We start from the raw sequence: 13334 nt of genomic DNA, 5'->3' as shown, positions 1-13334 counted from the left end.
AAGAGTGTAAAAAAAAAGCCCAGTTCCGCGGGAAAACCGCAGACTCGGCAACACTGCCCGTAAAACCTTCGTTCATCTTCAGAACACAAATTAAGATATTTTTGATGAAATCAGAGCGCTTTCTGACCCTGCACAGACAGCAAAGCAACTGACACATTCAAGGCCCACAAGGACATCATCAAAATAGTCCATGTGACATCAGTGGTTTAACCTTAATGTTATGAAGCTACAAGATACTTTTGTGTGCAACGACTTTATTCAACAATTTCCTCTCTTCTGTGTCAGTCTCTCTCAGTTCATCGTCTGTATATTCTGGTTCAAACAAGTAAGGCTGGGCAAAATAATTATCATCCTATCAAATATATAAATACTGGAAAAAACAGACTATGCATTGTCTCTTGAAATGGCTGCCAGTATATTATGCCAGAGATTTAACTTGTTAAATAATTAATTTCCTTAATATCACTAGTTAAAACTGCTTTCACAGGTAATTTAGTGACACATAACATACACCTTTCAAATTCATTTTGCACCAGGAAATGAGTGTTAAATGCTTTAGCTTTTGCTATGACTGAAAGTGATAGACGCGGAGAAGCACGTGTTTGAATCTGACGCAGATCTGCCAAAACCTGTCTGAATATAGATAGAATAGCAAAACCTGCTTATTAAAAATGTGAAATATTTTAAGAATGAATCAGACTGACCTTTACAGCCCGAACCTTGAATAAAGTTTAGTTTGAGTAGATGGCATACTTAATAAACTAAACCAGACAGTGAGTGACGCAAATACAGCTTGGTTTTCATTCACGTGAAATGAAATGTGGCATCTTCAGGATTAGACGGATCTCACCTGCAGTATGAAGATCATGCCCATGATCATGGAGTACATGTCGTATTTGCCCAGCTGTTTGCTCAGAGCTGAACTCATGGCCTTCAGGGCCTCTAGATACTGCTTGAGAACCTTCTTGCCCATGTTACTCAGAACCTCTGACGTGTTTCCATCCACATAGAGCTTCATCCAGCTTCCGTGAGACTTCTCCGCCACGCGAAACTGCTCGTAACCGTCCTCTGTGACAGAGAGAGAAGAGGGGAAGTACAGGAAAAAATTAACAGACATGAATAATAACCATGAGACATGAGATGAAACCAGAACGCAATCAGACTATCAATTGTTATCTGTTGTTTTCTTTATTGTTGGGGAAAAAACTTAAACTTAAACTTAAAATTAAATAAAAATACATAAAACAATTAAATACAAATAAAACAAAGAAATATAAAATTCATTTATAAACAAATAAATTAAAAAACTAATAATAAAAATCTTTACAATTACGATTAATTTATCTACTGTTAGCTATTGTTTTTTTTAAATATTATTTAGCAAGCCTGTAAGAAGCAAAATCTGTAAGAAAATAGCCATTTTAAAATTAAAATACTCAACTTATATCATAAAATACTTACAAAATAAATAAATAAATAAATAAAAACCCTTACACATTCAACCAGTTTATCTATTATCTATTGTTTAGCAATTCTGCAATCAGTAAAATCAGTGAGAAAATTAAATAATTTTAAATTAAATGAAAACAATTAGTAACAAATAATAAATACAAATAAAACAGACCATTTTTAAATTAAATAAATTAAATCAAATCACACAATGAAATAAATGCAAATAAAATAAATAAAATAAAGAATCAGTGAGAAAAAAAATAACCATTTAAAAAAAAAACTTATTGAATTAAATTACACAATTAAATTAAAATAATTACAAATACAATATAAAACAAATAAATAAAAACCAATACAACTCCTTAACTAATAAAAATCCTTACAATTAAATTGGTTTATCTATCGTTATCTATCTTTGGCAAGCTGCAATCAGTAAAATCAGTGAGAAAAAAGACCATTTTAAATTAAATGAAAACAATTAGTAACAAAATAAAATACAATAAAATAATAAAATAAAATAAAAACAAATTCTAAACCCACAAAATAAACAAATAAACAAATAAACAAACAAAAAAAAGGCATTTAAAATTAAATTAAATCAAACATTAAAATAAATACAAAGACAATAAAACATTAAAATAAATTCTAAAAACCTCTAATAAAAATCCTTACAATTACAATCAGTTTATCTACTGTAAGCTATTGTTTTAGCTATTATTTAGCAAACCTGTAAGCAGCAAAATCAGTAAGAAAAAAGACCATTTTAAGTTAAATTAAAACAATTAATAACACAAAATAAATAAAATGAATGATTAAAAAAAAATCTAAAAACCTCTAATAAAAATCCTTATGATTACAGTTTATCTATTTTTATCTATTGTTTTAAATGTTATTTAGCAAGCTTGTAAGCATCAAAATCAGTGAGAAAAAAAATACCATTTTAAAAGAAAATAAAACAACGAATAAAATGAAATACAAATAAACTAAAATCTAAAACCTCTAATGAAAATGTTCATCTGTTGTATTCAGTTGTTTATCCATTTAGAAAGCCTGTCATCAGTCAATTCAGAGAGGAAAAAGACCTTTTAGACATGTCATTTTTTTTCTGACCTTGTTGCAATACATTGCGGGATTGCCTCATCAAAGTATAAATGTGATGCTGGCCATAACAATGCGTTTTAGATACCATATTTATCTTTCATAACAGCCTTCACATACAATGCTCACTAGGTTTTGAAACAGAGCCACAGTGTTATGAAGACGCCACGAGGAAGCTGTTGCATAAGAATCAGGTGTCTGCTGGCTCTGTTTTAAAGCAGACAGACACTAAGGGCCTTCACAGCGGGATCTCAGAGTGAGCTAACAGGCACGTCTGCCTCATACCGCCCAGGCGCTTCACTACAGGACACCTCCGTCTCGCTCTGTACCTCTCTCCCCATCTCTGAGCTCTGATTCTCCACAGAGCTGACGCTGTGTAGAATGACACGCACACAACGGGAAACACACTTGACCCAAGCGTATGACAAAAACGGCTTTCTGAAATGTGTCTGAGCGCAATTTAAAATGCATTAGGCCGGCTTCTACAGTCTTGCAGCTCAACCACTGACAGTTTGTTGAGCGAGTTAGTTAATGTTAAAGTATCGACATGTTAAAATCAGCTACTGGAATAACAATGACACACAGATTTAAAGGAAACTATCGCCTTCTTGTTTGTTACAGAACACATGTTAAGTATAAAACAGATGACATGCTGGCATTGAGTCATTGTTTGCATACTTAATGTGCATCTCTGGCTTAACATATGCAAGCACACACTCTCCAAACCATGCAAAAACACACACATATGAACACATACAGGCTGCATTTTTATATGTAAAACACACTAAAAGCATGAACCTAAAATTGCATCTTTATGCAACAAGTTGCATGCAAAAAATGAATGGCCTTAAAGGAGAACTCCACTTCCAGAACAACAATTTACAAATAATGTACTCACCCCCTTGTAATCCAAGATGTTCATGTCTTTCTGTCTTCAGTCGTAAAGAAATTATGGTTTTTGAGGAAAGCATTTCAGGATTTTTCTCCATATAATGGACTTCATTGGTGCCCTGAATTTCTTACTTCCAAAATGCAGTTTATATGCAGCTTCAAAGGGCTCGAAAAATAAAAATTTGTATACATTTTAAGCACAAAAGCTTGTGTAGCACAGGCTCTGGGATGCGCGTCCACGATGCTACGAATTAGTAATGGGTCGTTCTTGAACGATTCTTTCATTTTGAACGAATCTTTAATGCGACTCGGGACGAACGAGTCGTTTGGGGGAGTGATTTGTTCAGTTGCGCATGCGCAACATCCTATTAGGTTCTGTACTGGAATTAGTTCACCTGTTTTGAGTCTTCGGGTTTTTCGAGTCATTTGTTCATCTTATGGGGCTGTCACGTGATGAACGAACGACTCAAACCCGAAAACTTGTCAGATAAAAAGTGAGGTGAGCTAATCATAGACTAAAGACCCAGGTAAACAATGAATTAATCTTTTCTGTTTCTTATGGCATTATTGTTTTGTCTTGTTTGTAGTGTAATCAATGTTTGTATAAGCAGTAGATGTGTTAGGGAAGTAACACGCAACATTTTAATTATATTTTGCTAAAATGAATGAAATGACTCGAAAAAAAGATTCGTTCATTTTGCTGAACGAGACTCAAAGGTCAGAGTCAGTAAAATGATTCCCATCACGAGAAAAATCCTGAAATGCTTTGCTCAAAAAACAATTTCTTCACAACTGAAAGACATGAACATCTTGAATGACAAGGGGGTGAGTAAATTATTTGTGAATTGTTGTTCTGAAAGTGGACTTCTCCTTTAAATACTATAACCAAACTACCTTCATATGCTAATGGCAAAACACACAAACATATCCATGAATGCATACAGACTGCACTGCAATTTGCATACTTGCATAACATACTAAAAACATGCACTTAAAATTGATCTTTATACAATAAGCCTCTTTTTTGTTTGGACTGTTTGGACGCACAAAATGAATTACTTTAAATTACTATCCAAATTAAATTAAGGGACTAATGGATGCTAAATAACTAATGGATGCTAAATTAATTACCTTAAAATTCAATAAAAATTGAAAATGCCATGGCAACTGGGGTTGTTCATAATATTTACGGCATTCAAAAAAAAAAAAAAAAAAAAAAAAAAAAATCACCCAGATAACTATAAGCACCTTTGGCATACATATACGATATGGATATATACTATATAAGTAATATGCATGATCAGTGCATTCCAAATCTGAATTCTAATCATGCATGCTACTTAGGACAGATAGTATGTAAAGCCACACATTCCTCCAGGCCATGAGAAATCTGTGAATCTTTGTTTTTGTCTTCTGTTTTTCCCAAGCGTCTATGTAGCCTTTTTTGGTGAGTGTGCATGAACCCTAAAGACAGGAAGGTGATAAACCGAAACGTGATATGCTGACGGAGATCACGTTAACCCAGAGAAAAAGTGATGAATGGGACAATTACGAAGCGTTAGTGGGTAAAACAGAACATTAGAGGCGTTTTCCCATGAATCTATTCTCTTGTGAATGAATTCACTTTGCTGGAACGTTTATCTATTGTCATAACACAAATAAGCAAGGCTGTGATTAATCAATTATATGATTATGCTGAATTAGCTCATGAATCCATGTCAGCTGTTACGCAGTGTTATGACAGTGAAACATAGCGTTATTTCCACAGTATCAGCTGAAAGTCATGCATATTAGAGCTGCGAGATACATAATAGTGTTACGGAAATGAGAAACCTTGGCCTGTGAGGATGATTCTCAGAAAATGGTCCGTCCTCTCTTAGACACAGCGGCGTCAGCTTAATAATGAAAGTTTAATTCACAGCATTGATCACAGAGGAGGAGAGTTAGAGAAAAGCCAAATGGAGCATCCGCTGGGATGAGCCTCTCCTGCTCTTGGAATAATGGGGATTATTCATGAATATTTACGGCTGGAAGTAAAAAAAAGAAAACAAGGAACAAGTAGGGAGAGAGAAGCTGACAGACAGAAAGGGAAAAGGAAAGGAAAGGATGTGACGTGTGGCCAAGTATGGTGACCCATACTCGGAATTTGAGCTCTGCATTTAAGAGCAGATCCCCAGTACCAGCAGCCCTCATGCAGCCCCCAGACCATGATGCTACCACCACCATGCTTGACTGTAGGAGAGACACAATTTTCTTGGTACTCCTCACCAGGGCATCATCACACATGCTGGACACCATATGAGCCAACAAGTTTATCTTAGTCTCATCAGACCATAGGACATGGTTCCAGTAATTCATGCTCTTGGACAGGTTGTCTTCAGCAAACTGTTTGCGGGCTTTCTTGTAAGCCAGCTTCAGAAGAGGCTTCCTTCTCGGATGACGCCAATGCAAACAGACTTGTTGCAGTGTGCAGCGTATGGTCTAAGCACTGACAAGCGGACCTTCTACTTCAGCAATCTCTAAAGCAATGCTGGCAGCACTCATGCATCTGTTTTTTGAAGCCAGGTCCTGCACCTGACACACAGAACGACCTTTGCGAGGCCTATTCCGAATGGAACCCGTCTTGGAAAAACTCAGTTTCAGGTTGTTACTGAACCTCTTATAGCCTAGGTCACCTTTGTGGAGAGCAACAATTCTAATTCTCAAATCTTCAGAGAGTTCTTTGCCATGAGGTGCCTTGTTGAACATCCAGTGGTCAGTATGAGAGAACTGTACTCAAAGCACCAAATTTTAACTGCTCTAATACAAGATACACAACTTTGTATGGTCCTGTCAAGCACACAAAAACATGAACATGATGAATAGGACAGGTGGCTTTGCATGGTTAAATGACATAGTGCTGTTATCATTTAGGGTATACTCACTTTTGTTATTGCTGCTATTTTGACAATAATGGCTGTATGTTGAGTTATTTTCAGGGTACGGTAAATATACACTGCTATACAAGCTGCACATTGACTACTCTAAAATAAATCCAAGTTTCATTTCTATAGTATTGTTCCTTAAAAAAAATATACTAAAAATGTTGCTGAAATGTGAGGGGTGTACTCACTTTTGTGAGATACTGTAGATAGATAGATAGATATATAGATAGATAGATAGATAGATAGATAGATAGATAGATAGATAGAAAAATAAGAAAAACAGTCAGAACTATAAGTTAGAGACACTGATGGACAGATGGGCGGACAGTGAAACGGACAGTCAGAGACATCAACAGACATTTGGACAGACAGTGAGATGGATGGACAGACATCCGAAACATCGATGGACAGATAAGCAGATAGTGAGACAGACGGACAGGCAGTAAGACAGTGAGATGAACGGACGGACGGACGTTGGACATAGGTACATAAATCAGAAAAATAGTTAGAACTATAAGTCAGAGACATCGATGGACATTTGGGCAGACAGTGAGACGGAGGGACAGACATCAGAAAAGTCGATGGACAGATGAGCAGATATTGAGACAAATGGACAGACGGGAAGACAGTGAGATGGACGGACGGACGTTGGACATAGGTCCATAAATCAGAAGAAGTCAGAGACATCGATGGATGATGGGCAGACAGTGAGACGGACGGATGGACAGTCAGACAGATCTGTCTGACAATATCTATATGATAGAACCACAGACAGAAAAACAGAACTACAGACAGAATGATATAGACATGACAGAATGACAGACAGAACACAGAACGAGAAAGAATTGCAGAACAATAGAGAGAACGATAGACAGAATGATGGATAGATAGAATGACAGAAAGAGCGATAACTGAACAGAAAGATAGAACAGAAAGAATCACAGACTGACAGACATAACAAGAAAATGAAAGACAGAATGACAGACAATGAAAGATGGACAGACAAAACCATAGACAGAATGACAGAACAGTAGACAAACTGACAGACAGAACAACAGAGCAATAGACGGATGGAACAACAGACAGAATGACAGATAAATGGTTATACGGACAGATAGACAGAAAAACAGACTGTCTGACAGACAGAACACAGAATACAATAGAATAGTAGAACAACAGACAGAACGATAGACAATGACAGATAGATAGAATGACAGAAAGAATGATAACAGACAGATAGACAGAACAACAGACAGAATGACAGAATGACAGACATAACAGAACGAAAGACAGAAGGACAGATATAATGACAGATGAATTGACAGAACCAAACAAAGAAGGGCAGACAAATTGAGAGAATGACAGTATGACAGACAAAACAACAGAACGATAGACAAAATGATAGAACAATAGACAGGACAGACTGATAGACAGAGTGACAGTATGACAGACAGAACGATAGAAGGATAGATAGGACAACAGACAAAATGACACTATGATAGACAAAATGATTGAACGATAGACAGGACAACAGATTGATAGAATGACAATGATAGACAGAACGACATATAAAAGAACGATCAATGGATCAATAGAACGACAGACAGATGGAAAGGTAGACAGAAATACAGACAGACAGATATATAGACAGACAGGATGGATGGACAGACAGATAGATAGACACATAGATATATAGACACAGACAGGATGGATGGACAGACAGATAGATCATTCTAATGTTGCAACTCTATGTCTCAGACACAAACATTTGAGCCTCAGTTTTGTGTGTGTATCAGGAACAGATCGGACTAGTGCTGACACACACGCACACACACACACACACACAACAGACGGGAGATCAGTAGAGCTCTTCAAACAAACCACAGCACACAGCAGGACCTGTGTGTGTGCATATGTGTATGCGTGTGTGTGTGTGTGTACGGCAGAACAGTGTATCTGCATCTGGTCAGTGCAGGATTCTGGATGATCCTGTCATGATGACGGATGTCTCCTCACACATCAGCCTCTCTGAGATCCCCTTCAGGATGGCTCCGTCACCTTCCATTAAAATGCCTTTCAATAAACCTTTGAACGAATTTGATGGTGGAATTATCACTCATTTGTGTTGATGATGGTCTGTGAAGATCCTCTCTGGTTTAAGTGGATCTGGGCTTTTATTTGCTCAGCTATATTAATAAAGATCTGAGTGTGTGTGTGTGTGTGTGTGTGTGTGTGTGTGTTTGTGCGCACGCTCTGGCTATGCTTAATAATGAAGTTCAGAATGCATTCTGGGTGAAAGTGCTGAAAATAGCACCAAGGGAGACACCTCTGGGTGTTTTGAAATGGCATACATACAGCATGTATGTGTACATAGTGAATAAAACACAGATGACATCCTGGATTTACCAAAATGTGCAGTATAGTTACATAGAAAATAGTTATAAAAGCAATGGGTTTAAAATACTAACCTAACTATTTTATTTTTCAAGATTTAAAAACAAATGTATGCTAGTATGGAGATTTAGAGCACTGCCTCTGCTTCATACACACACAGGGAAAAGCAGGTCAAGATCTCTAGTGTGACTCAGGTTTCTGCCGCATGTTGCATTTTAATGGTGTGCCGTCATAAGCTTCAGCTCTCAGCGTGTTACCGTGGGAAAAGTGTTATCTGGAGAAAACCTCCGACGTCTCGCTTTCAGGTCAATGTGCTTAGAAAAACTCTGATGAATGATTCTCCCCTTAATCACAATAATTCATCTACAATTTAATTAAGTGCTTCATTAGGCTGCAAAAGCATGATGGAGAAGTTTCTACATCCTAAAGAGAGCAAGACAGACTCGGGTGAAGTGAGGTAATATCTGCCTCACACAGAGACTGAAGAACTGACCTCTAACAATCTCATATTTTTGAATTTCCTTCAGAAAATGGAAGGACGAAAGTGGGCTGTGGCGGTATGTCATCCTCATCAATCAGATCTTAACCTCCACACGCCTCTCGAACCTTCACTTGAACTCAGGTGAAAGAAGAGAAATTCAATATCTAATGCATATTGTAAACAAAAAATGTCACGAGTTGGTGGAAATCGTAAGCATTGATATGACTGGCCGGCTTTACGCAGTTTCCAGCCATTAGAGTGCACAGGTTTACATCAGAATGTAAGGAATTTCAGGAGGAACAAAAACTATGGGAATTTTTTATAAACACAGACAGACAGACAGACATAGATAGATAGATATATAGATAGATAGAAAAGAAAAATAGTCAGAACTATAAGTTAGAGACATTGATGGACAGATGGGCGGACAGTGAGATGGACGGACGGACAGTCAGAGACATCAATGGACATTTGGGCAGACAGCGAGATGGACGGGCAGACATCGGAAACATCGATGGACAGATGAGTAGATAGTGAGACAGACGGACAGACGGGAAGACAGTGAGATGGACGGACGAACGGACGTTGGACATACATAGATAGATAGATAGATAGATAGATAGATAGATAGGTGGTTAGACAGACTGGCAGACAGGCAGACAGACAGACAGACAGACAGACAGATAGATAGATAGATACACACACATAGATAGATACACACACATAGACAGACTGACAGATGGACAGACAGACAGACTGACTGACTGACTGACAGACAGATACACATAGACAGACTGACAGATGGACAGGCAGACAGACAGATGGACAGACAGATGGACAGACAGACGGATAGACAGACGGATAGACAGGCAGACAGACAGAGAGACAGACACACACACACACATAGACAGACTGACAGATGGACAGACACACACGTAGACAGACAGACAGACAGACAGACTGACAGACAGATGGACAGACAGACAGACAGACACCTAGACAGACAGACACCTAGACAGACAGACAGACACATAGACAGACTGATGGTTAGACAGACAGACAAAGAGATATAAGTATAGATAGATAGATAGATAGATAGATAGATAGATAGATAGATAGATAGATAGATAGATACACACACATAGACAGACTGACAGATGGACAGACAGACAGACAGACAGACAGACTGACTGACTGACAGATACACATAGACAGACTGACAGATGGACAGGCAGACAGACAGATGGACAGACAGATGGACAGACAGACGGATAGACTGACAGACAGGCAGACAGACAGATACACACACATAGACAGACTGACAGATGGACAGACAGACAGACAGACAGACAGACAGACAGACAGACTGACTGACAGACAGATGGACAGACAGACAGACAAAGGAATAGACAGACAGACACCTAGACAGACAGACAGAAAGACAGATAGACAGACTGACGGTTAGACAGACAGACAGAGAGATATAAGGATAGATAGATAGATAGATAGATAGATAGATAGATAGATAGACAGACAGACAGACAGACAGATAGACAGACAGACAGTTAGACAGACTGACAGACAGACAGACAAATGATAGATAGATAACTGATAATAATTTCATTAAAATTTTATTTAACAATAACTGACACATGCATTAAAAATAGAGTTCTATTCAACAGTGTTACCAATAAACATTATTAGTATAAAAGAAAAAGATTTAAAGTAAAAGGTTAAATAAACATGCATTAATAAAAAGGCATTTGAAAAGTAGATCGCCACCTTCAGCACATATATAAAAACAGCGTTTACATACAGGCAAATCACATTTTAATCACGTCACATGTTCTCATTCAAACAGCATGGGCCAGCTGTGAAGAAAATACGCTCTGCCGGCTTAGCATTTTCTTCCCCCCATAAAAGCGGATCCTCATCCGGTGGGATGCATCAGCATCTGTGCAACCGCTCGTGGATTGACTTTGCTGTGCGCTAATTTGAATGCCAATCTATTATTGTGCAAACAACAAATTTAGATTCATGCAAATAAAAACAAGAAGAACTTTTCTGGTTGCTTTACGTGTCAGTCAAACAATCTCTTCCTGCCTAAGTGAACAGTTCATGGCCAAAATAAGCTGTGAATCAGATTTACAGCAACAGTCAAAATGTCTGGCTCCACGAGACACACACTTCCAGAAACAGCAACACAAGTCTGTGAAAATGTCAGCAGACATCACCATCAAACACTCTAACCCTGTATAAACACGCTCACACCTCATAACCCAGCAAAATCCTCAATACTGTAAGATGTGAGAAGTGAATGAGCCAGAGATGGATGTTCGTGGGAGGCCAGAAATCCCGCTGAGATAAAATGCAACCAAACCGCTAAAGAGACAGCAGAAGACACAAACACACAGAGACCCAGGCTTGGGCTAAAGGGTATGAATTCTCTATTTCTATGGATTTAAAGTGCTCTAAATGCCCAGTCATGCCCGTGTACTCAAACTCGTGCTCTTATGTCGGGCTACTGACAGCATTTCATGAGCTTGATACTCAAGCAACCAAACAGGAAAACAAAACTGAACTGGATTGAAAGCTAAAGCATACAGAATACAAGACTGAAGACTGTTGCCTTTTTAGCCCTAGATAGTAGCCAGCTGTAGTGGGAGTACTTGTGAGACCCGTACTATGTTATATTAGTACTATTCAATAATATTTTAAATTAGTTTTTATTTTATTTTTTATTTTTTCAGTTATTAATTGAAAATTAAGTTTTAGTAATATTGTCACTTTTGTCACTTTTATTTATTTATTTTTTTTTTAATTTCAATGTAGTTCTTTTTTGTGTATGTATATTTCACTAGTTAATTTATTTTTTATTTCAGTTTTAATTTTCATTAAACTTAAAAACTAGTTAAAGCAGTAATGAGTTAGGAAACTACTTCAGGAGCTACCTGAAATAAAATGTTATGCAATTAGTTATTTAAATTGGAATTTAATTAATTTGAAATTAATTTGTTTTTTGAGACAATATTTGAGTGTTTCTATTCATCCACTTATTCATCAATTTTATACATGTATTTATCAGTCCATTCATTTATACATCCATCCATCAATTTTATATGTACGCATCCATCCATCCATATTATACATGCATCCATCCATCCATTTTATACATGCATCCACACATCCATCCATCTATGCCTCCATCATCCATCTATCCATTTTATACAAGCATCCATCCATCCATTTACACATCCATCCATTTTATACATGTATCCATTCATACATCCATCCATTTGTTTACATGCATCCATCCATTTATCCATCCATCCATTTTATACATGCATCCATCCATCTATCCATCCATTCATACACACATCCTTCCATCATCCAACTATCTATTTTATACACTCATCCTTCCATCCATCCATCCATCTATTTATTTATACATCCATCCATCTTATACATGCATCCATCAGTCCATCCATTTATACACCCATCCATTTGTTTACATGCTTCTATCATCCATCTATCCATCCATTTTATACATGCATCCTTCCATCCATCCATTTATACATGCATCCATCAATCCATCCATCTATACATCCATCCATCCATCTATCCATCATCCATCCATCCATCTATCCATCATCCATCCATCTTATACATGCATCCAGTCCATCCATTTATACATCCATCTATTTGTTTACATGCATCCATCCTTCCATTCATCTATTTTATACATGCATCCTTCCATCCATTCATTCATACATGCATCCATCCACCCATCCATTTATACATGCATCCATTCAGTTACACGTCTATCCATCCATTTTTTACATCCATCCATGCCTCCATCATCCATCTATCCATTCTATACATCCATCATCCATTCATTTATACATGCATCCTTCCATCCACCTATCCATTCATTTATACATTCATCCATTAATACATCAATCCATTCATTTAACATTTAACATTTATCCAACTATTTTAAACATGCATCCATACATCCATCTATTTATACATGCATCCATTCCATACATTTATACATGCATCTATCCATCCATTTATTTATACATCCACCCATT

At 37.2% G+C, this 13334-nt stretch overlaps 1 protein-coding gene across 1 annotated transcript in view; it reads right to left on the bottom strand.

Moving 5' to 3' along the window:
- Positions 1 to 13334, bottom strand: part of pigg (phosphatidylinositol glycan anchor biosynthesis class G) — a 175741-nt gene that overhangs the window by 106545 nt on the left and 55862 nt on the right. Inside the window, 1 exon segment of the mRNA XM_051128200.1 lies at positions 851 to 1068. Coding sequence (XP_050984157.1) covers positions 851 to 1068 — 218 coding nt within the window.

Source organism: Labeo rohita, chromosome 14 (assembly GCF_022985175.1).
Source record: "Labeo rohita strain BAU-BD-2019 chromosome 14, IGBB_LRoh.1.0, whole genome shotgun sequence".
NCBI classification, from domain to species: Eukaryota; Metazoa; Chordata; class Actinopteri; order Cypriniformes; family Cyprinidae; genus Labeo; species Labeo rohita.
The sequence above is the reverse complement of the archived record's forward strand: the minus strand, read 5'-3'. Positions and strand labels throughout refer to the sequence as shown.